The following is an 8,340-nucleotide window of genomic DNA, read 5'->3' on the forward strand; positions in this document are numbered from 1 at the left end:
TCTATCAATTTCGTGTCTTGGTTTGTCCCTGTTCGAAAGTGGGTAATTTATCACCCACGGCCACAGTGTAAAATACACTGTTACGTTGTTTTTCCTCCGCCGTTTGCAACGCCGCGAGCTTTCAAAAAATACCGTATAGCGCTGTAAGTATTTTCCAAATTCTACCTTTAGATTTAAATATATTTTTCTCTTATAATAAATGTTTTGCTGTTGGTTGGTTGATTCCGGAATGACTCTGAGGAGTTTGGGGGTCGGATGGATTGAGGACGGAGTTGATTAGTCTGTTGATTTGTGATTAGTTGGTTGGTTTGTGCCTTGTGGTTGCATTTACATGGTGCATTCACGTGCATTTTATTTAATTGAGAAAAATCATGTTTTGTTGGCGTAAATGGAATTTCGGGTGCGTGTGTCTCACGAGCCCAAGCTGGGATGGATTATTATCTTGGTGGAGCTCCTCTGGTCACTCGGAAGTGGATAATACTAAGTGACATCCCCTGAGTTGTCGCAGGGCGACGACCGGATCACACAATACGATAACGCTGTTGTGTCGACTCCGTGGTCCCTAGAGTGGCGGGGACTAGAGGATGGCCTGGCTAGGGACGCGTTGGGCTCGAGTTTTGGGTATCGCTCGTTTAGGTGTCACACGCGTAGACGTTACCTGCGGTGTGGCACAGAGTCAGAGTGTGCAGATGATCCCTAGGGGAGATCATGGTGCATGCATAATTGGATCGTTTTTATGGTTTTGTTACGGGCCATTTTATGGGAAAATGGCGAGGTTCGTTTTTAGGCTATGTGATCCATTTTCTGAGAAAATTGTGGTTTCTGTTTTGGGCCATTATCTGGGATAATGGCGAGGAATGGTTTTAATGGTAATGTTTTTAGGCCAAATGGATTTTTGGCGTGCGTGGAAAAATATGGCTTTACGGGACATGTGCATTGGCTTTTCTTTCATGCATATTGTTTGAGTTTTATATGTTTTTATCTAGTGGTGTTTGGATTTTACTTACCTGCGGCACCATTTTTGGTTCCGTAGATTTTGGTGCAGAGTTCAAGGAAAAGGTGGAGGCTGAGCCCGAGGATGCGGCTCCGCTGAAGTTCTGAGTTGGAGTTTATGCTTTGTTGTTGGATTTGAACTATATTTGTGATTTGTAATATTTTATTATGTATGTTTTGAACAGTTTTGTATTAAACTAAGAAAAATTCTGGTACTTAGTTATATGACTTTGCTATCCGCTGTATGTTTCTTCATGCACATTTGTTGCTTATACACACACTTGGCACACGTCGATAGGGTGGTGACCCATGATGTCATCATCCGGACTTCTCGATTTCCCCGTGTCCGTGCGTGGGAATTTGGGGGCGTCACAGGTGGTATCAGAGCGGTTTGACTCTGGGTAAAACCACATGTCCCGTAAGTAGTACCATAATGTTTTTTAAAGTTGTGTTTTAAAATTTATTTTAAATAAAGTTGCTATTTGACATGTTTTATATGTTTTATTTATTTGAGCTTGTTTGCTTGTTTTTATTTATTTAGTTATGTTATTGCATGCTGGTTTCTTTTTGTATCTTGTTATGTGGTTTGGTTTTGGTTTTTGGTTTTGGTTTCATGTTGTTGGTTTTATTTGTTTTTCTTAAAGTGGGTCAAAGGTTGTGTTGTGGCAGGAAAATGGTGAGACCAAGAAAATCTACTCAAGGGTCTCGGGACGATACGTCGAGGGATGATTCCATAGCCCAAGCAATACGGCAGATGACTGAGTTCATGCAACAGAATTTTAGGCCCCAACAAGAAGGGCCTTGGCCACAACAAGAAGGGCCTTGGCCACAACAAGGAGGGGTTTGGCCACAACCAGGAGGGCTTTGGCTATACCCAGGAGGGCCTGGTGGCATGGTGCAAGCTGGGTGCACCTATGAGTGCTTTCTGGTGCATAGAACTCCACATTTCACTGGAGAAGAGGATCCAATTCAAGCTAGAAAGTGGGTCAGAGACTTAGAAAGAACCTTTGAAGTATGTGGTTGCACTGAGGTGCAACAAATACTCTATGCTAGCTATCTGTTGCAAGGCACCGCTTCTGAGTGGTGGGATACGAAGATAGTGATGCTAGAATCAGAATTGGGATCTTTTGCCGCTGTGACCTAGCAGCGCTTCAAGAAAGAGTTTAATGATCGCTTCTTTCCCGCTTCCGTGAGGCGACAAAAAGCAAAAGAGTTCTCAAGCTTGGTACAAGGGAGCATGACCGTGGAATAGTACTCCCAAAGATTTATAGAACTTGGGCGATTTGCTCCCCACCTCATCGCCACAGAGGAAATACAAGCCAAGCATTTCCAGGAGGTTCTACGTCTTGATATACGCCGAATGGTGGTCAGCCACCGGATATCCACTTTTCAGGATTTAGTGGATGTGGCCACTCTTGTGGAGCGAGAGAATAATTTGAGTATGGGCTCCCCTCCAGGACATAAGAGGCAGAATTTTTCTAGTGAAGGAAGTGGCTCGGGTTCGCCTCAGAAATTTGTTCAGTGGACCAGAACTCGACCGCAAGCGGCCTCAGGTGTTCATATGGGAGGATGAGTGCCAGTTTGCGGAGTTTGTAATAGAGCCCATGTGGGTGAGTGCCCTTTTGGTGGGGCTCGATGTTATAAGTATGGCCAGCAGGGTCACTTTGCCCGTGAGTGTCCTAGGCTAGTTCAAGGAAGCCGTGGAGGTAGACGTGATGGAAGGACAAATCCAAGGCAAATAGTGCAAGCCCGGGTTTATGCTGTCACACACGAAGATGTTGATGATGAGGCACCAGCGACCCATGATGCTGGAGTAATTACAGGTATGGATCTAATTTAATTTAATTTTAGATTTGATCTTTGGTGTGTTTTGGTTTCTTCTTTGTTTTTTTTAGAGTTCATGGGTTGATGTATTTGGTTCAAGGAGAGTCCATTTATATGAGTTTTATGCTTGCACTTTATTTGATTCAGATGCATCACAGTCGTTTGTATCTTTCACTTTCACTCAGATGTGTAATTTGGTTATGGAACCTTTGCCGAAGTCATTGGTAGTGACTCTACCCAATGGTGAAATGGTATGGTGTTCCAAGGTTGCTTTGGGTTGCCCATTAAATTTTGATGGAAGGTTCTTGGATTCTGATTTGGTGGTGTTTAAGCTGTTGGGTTTTGATATAATCCTCGGGATGGATTAGCTATATCGATATTCTGCGAGTATTAATTGCAAAAGTCGGGTAATTAGCTTTCAGCTTGCAAATGGTGATTGTCTGGAATTTGCGAGGAGTAAGCTAAAAGAAAAGCCGGTAATTATAACGGCAATTCAAGCAAGAAGAGAGATTGCATGGGGAGCAGATGCCTTTTTAGTCCAGATGGTGTCTACGCCGTCTGAGAAGAAGTTTTTGGTAGACATTCCCGTTATGGAGGAATTTCCGGATGTGTTTGTGGATGACTTGTCTGGGCTACCCCCTGTTTGTGAAATGGAGTTTGTAATAGACTTGGAACCTGGAGCAGCTTGTTAAGTACTCCCTGGACTACAAGAGCTGTAGCTACCGAAATCAAGACAACACCAATGTAAAAATAAAGAATGGAAACCGAGAAGCAATGGAAGAAAAAGGAAAGCTCATTCACTCATAGCCATGGGTCTATTCGACGCAACCCTTCCTCCAAAGTCTGAATATTCTGATAAAGTTTGTCCGAATCCCTCTCCCCTTCCCCCCTCCTTACATGTAGTGCTAACACTCTTAACAGAAATTGTCTCATATGAAATAAAAGATAAAATGACAATAAATGACAGAACAAAAGCAAATGTGATAAGCATCACAGCATTTCCCAAACGCTGTGTTTCATATAAATGAAACGCAGTGCTTCAGCAGGTTCATGCGTGCGGTCTCCTACATCCATAGATGCATCCTGCTCCCCAAACAACATCGTCCTGCAATAGAGAGTTGAAGTGTTTCGGAACTCTCCAGATCACTCCATCTCCTTCGGTCTTCAGCTTCCTCATCCAAGCCCCAACCCTCTCGGTCAATCACCACCCCGCTGTCCTCCATCCTGCCGATCGTGGGGTTCCTTACAAGTCTCCCCTCTTAGAGCACCTTGCCCACAAGGTGCGGGTATAGGTGCCTAAGATTCCACAGACTTTCCTAAGTACTATCTTTGGTGGGCAATCCATTCCATTTCACCAGGATCTCGATGATGGGTCGGTTCCCGTGGCGTAGCATGCTGCGATCAAGGATGCTCTCCTGCTCCTGAAGGACTTCCCCATGTGTATCAACGGGAGGAAGTGTCGACAGAGGCTGAACGTGGGCACCCACTTTTTTCTTCAAGCATGAAACGTGAAAAGTGGGGTGGATCCGTGTAGTGGTGGGTAGATCCAGGCGGTACGCCACCGTTCCGATCTTCTTCGTGACTAGGAAGGGCCCGTACCATCTCGGTGAGAGCTTGAGATTGCGTCTGGTGGCTATGGATTTTTGCCGGTATGGTTGTAGGCGCAGGTACACCCAGTCACCCTCTGAAAATTGTCTTTCCACCCGTTTCTTATCTGCATAATGTTTCATGCGATGTTGTGCTTGTTGTAAATTTTGCTTGAGTAGTTGACGGGTCTGTTCCCGTGTGCATAGTAACTGCTCAATTGAATCATTAGCTGATGTACCTGGCACATAAGAAAGGAGTGGGGGAGGGGGGTAGCCATACACGGCTTCAAAGGGGGTGAGTTTAGTAGATGCATGGTAAGACGTGTTATACCACCATTCGGCTAGGGCTAGCCACTGTGCCCATTTGGTTGGTTTCTGTCCTGCATAGCACCTGAGATATCCCTCCAAACACTTGTTAAGAGCTTCAGTTTGGCCGTCACTCTGGGGATGATAGGATGAGCTATAATTGAGTGAAGAACCTTGAAAGGTAAAAAGAGCCTTCCAAAAACTACTCATAAAGACTGGATCCCTGTCAGATACGATAGACTTAGGTAGTCCGTGCAACTTAAACACATTATTCATGAACAATTCAGCCAGCGTGGAAGCTGTGTACGGGTGGCTCACGAGTATGAAATGCCCAAATTTGGTGAGGCGATCAACCACCACCAATATCACCTCGAACCCCTTTGACTTCGGCAACCCTTCAATGAAGTCCATTGAAATGTCCGTCCATGGCTGCTGTGGAATGGGCAGGGGTTGTAGTAACCCTGCTAGGTGAGTCGTCTCGTTCTTATTAGTTTGGCACACTAGGCATTCTCTAACCAACTTCTTAATGTCACGCTTCATGCCTTTCCATAGGAAATCCCTTTCGGCCCTTTGGTACGTTTTTAGATACCCGGAGTGCCCCGCTAAGGGGTCCGTGTGAATATAGTGCAAGATTCTGGTCTTAAATTCAGAGTCTGGAACAATTACTATTCTACCCTTCTTTAGCAACAAGCCCTGCTTTAACTGGATGCCTTTGGTGGGTTTGAGTTACTCGAAATTCTGGTAATCAGATCCACCATCTCCACTGAGTCTCTATAACTGGCTTTTAGATCCTCAATCCATTCAGGGTTAGGGAGTGAAATCATGGCCAGCACTCCCGCTGGGCTAAGCTGGTCTTCCATTTTTTGAGACAGGGCGTCGGCTACCTTATTCTCTTTTCCTTTCTTGTACGAAATAGTGAAGTCATAGCCGAGAAATTTGGTGAGCCACTTCTGCTGAGTTACTGTTGCCACTCTTTGTTCCAGAATATATTTCAAGGCCTGCTGGTCTGTCTTAATGATGAAGGACTGGCCCAATAAATAAGGCCTCCATTTCTGAACTACTGTAACCACCGCGAAAAATTCCTTCTCATAGGTGGAAAGCAATAGGGCCTTGCCTTTTAAAGCTTTGCTCATGAAGGCAATGGGCTGGTTGAATTGCATTAGAACTGCACCGACACCCTTTCCACTTGCATCACATTCAATAGTGAAAGGGTGTGAAAAATCTAGTAGCCTTAGGACTGGGGGCTCAGAAACAGCCTTTTTGAGCTCCCCAAAAGCCTTGTCTGCATCTTCAGTCCATAGGAATGCATTCTTCTTAAGCAACTAAGTGAGTGGGGCTGCAATTAAGCCATAGTGTTTGATAAACTTACGATAATAGCCCGTTAAGCCCAAAAACCCACGCAAAGATTTCAGAGTAGTGGGTGCTGGCCAATCCAGCATTGCTGCCACTTTTGAAGCATCAGCTTTAACTCCTTCTGAACTGATAACATGCCCCAAGTAGTCAATCTCCTGTAACCTGAATCTGCATTTTGACATATTAGCATAAAGTTTGTGGCTATTCAGCACCTCCAAAACCTGATGAAGGTGACCCAAGTGTTCCTTCCATGACCTGCTATAAACCAGAATGTCGTCGAAAAAAACAAGCACAAATTGCCTAAAAAATGGACGAAATATGGTGTTCATAAGGCCCTGAAACGTGGATGGGGCGTTGGTCAATCCAAAAGGCATTACGAGGAACTCGTAGTGACCTTCATGTGTTCTAAAAGCTGTCTTAGATACGTCTTCCGGGGCGACTCGGATTTGGTGATAACCCGAGCGCAAATCCAGCTTAGAAAAAACTATTGAACCATATAACTCATCCAATAACTCGTCAATGACAGGAATGGAAAACTTGTCCTTAACTGTCTCCATGTTCAATGCCATATAATCCACACAAAGATGCCAACTACCATCTGCCTTCCTTACTAACAAAACTGGTGATGAAAAAGGGCTGTTACTGGGTCGTATTACCCCAGTAGAGAGTAATTCAGAAATGATTTTCTCTATCTCGGCCTTTTGATAATGCAGGTAGCGGTATGGTATGGTTGAAATAGGCTGAGTGCCTTCTTTTAAGATGATTCTGTGGTCATGAGCTCTAAAGGGGGGTAACCCTTTAGGTGTTGCAAAAACTTGCTGAAAGTCATCCAAAATCTCCTGAACCTCCTGAGGGACTGTAATGGGCTGCTTATCCAGCGTATTACATACCAGCTGTAATAATATTCCCCGCCCACGCCTTAAGGATTGTAAGAGGGCTTTATGACTACCCTCCAAAGATAACCCGGAAGGGCTCAGCCCCTTCAAACAGATTTTCTTCCCCTTATATTCGAAATGCATTGTTAAAGCGGAAAAATCCCAAATAATAGGGCCCAAAGTCATCAACCAACTCACTCCCAAGACAATGTCGCAACCCCCCAAAGATAAAACATAAAAAGAAGGGTTAATTTGTGTACCTTGCAGGTTGGTTCTCACACTACTGCAGTAACCTTCAGTTTGGATGATGTCGCCATTAGCTATTCGAACTTGTAGCTGTTGGGTTGTATCTACCTCGATCTTTGCCTTCTCTGGTACTGATGTGTCAATAAAGTTATGAGTGCTCCCTGAATCGATTAAGATGACCACTTGTGCTTGACCGATTCTTCCTAGGAGCCGCATGGTATTATTACCCGGAGTGCCAGAAATGGCATTGAGTGATATCTCCGGTTCTTTTTCCACTGTTTCCAGTGGTGCTGTTGCTGAAGTTCCCCCTAACTCTGTTACACCCAGCGCCTGTTCTTCTTCCACTACAATCCCATCTACCTGGCCTTCCTCCTCAGCCTGCATTACGTAAACTCGTGGGGCTTTGCATACGTGAGTTGGATTCCATTTTTCATCGCAGTGATAGCAAAGGCCCTTCCGGCGCTTCTCATCCATTGCGGCTGATTGGATTCTTCTCTTGGGAGTAATATAGCGAGAGTTTCTAGAAGTGGTGTCCACCGGTTGGCCAAACGATTGAAAATTTCCAGTTTGGGCAAACCCAAATCTGGGGATGTTTCTTGCAGCTGAGAGGTATTCCTCTTGTATCTTGGCCAAGCCAAAAGTAGCGCCCATATTAATGGGGTTGAGCATCCGTATAGGTAAACGAATCTCATCCTTTAACCCGCTCATAAAGCAACTGAGCTTATGATGTTCGGACAAACCCCTTAAACGATTTGACAAGGCTTCAAACTGTGACTTATAGGCAGCTACTGATGAGGTTTGTTTGAGGCGTGTGAGGGCCTCCATAGGGTCATCATATGCCGTTGGTCCGAAACGCATTAACAAAGATCTCACAAAGGTTTCCCATGATGTAAATTGGCCTGATTCAACACCATCTTGATACCAAACCAAGGCCTCGCTCGCCATGTTATGATAGGCCATTAACAACCTTTGAGCAGGAGGTGTTTGATAAAAATCAAAATATTGTGTAGCTTTAAAAACCCAACCAGCTGAGTTATCCCCCTCAAAGTGGGGAAAATCCAAACGGACCCCCCTTGTGTTTAAGCCCCTATTAAGAAACTGGTCTTCCTCACGACCCATGAGGTGTCTATTGGCATGTTCATTCTAATGTTGTATTA

At 44.7% G+C, this 8,340-nt stretch overlaps 1 protein-coding gene across 1 annotated transcript; it reads right to left on the reverse strand.

Moving 5' to 3' along the window:
* Positions 1-5,407: 5,407 nt before the first annotated feature.
* LOC122310468 lies at positions 5,408-8,128 on the reverse strand. The gene is made up of 2 exons (XM_043124373.1): positions 6,079-8,128; positions 5,408-5,997 (listed from the first exon to the last, which is right to left on the reverse strand). The coding sequence occupies exons 1-2, from the start codon at positions 8,126-8,128 to the stop codon at positions 5,408-5,410; spliced, it is 2,640 nt and encodes an 879-aa protein (XP_042980307.1).
* Positions 8,129-8,340: the final 212 nt, after the last annotated feature.

Source organism: Carya illinoinensis, chromosome 1 (assembly GCF_018687715.1).
Source record: "Carya illinoinensis cultivar Pawnee chromosome 1, C.illinoinensisPawnee_v1, whole genome shotgun sequence".
Taxonomy (NCBI): Eukaryota; Viridiplantae; Streptophyta; class Magnoliopsida; order Fagales; family Juglandaceae; genus Carya; species Carya illinoinensis.

Bases quoted from the DNA above. Each gene is read 5' to 3' on its own strand.
- LOC122310468 (XM_043124373.1), bottom strand. From the start codon at position 8,128: ATGGCGAGCGAGGCCTTGGTTTGGTATCAAGATGGTGTTGAATCAGGC. The intron at 5,998-6,078 runs GTAAGTTTATCA...TATGGACTGAAG, and splicing joins GGGCTTAACGGGCTATTATC to ATGCAGACAAGGCTTTTGGG.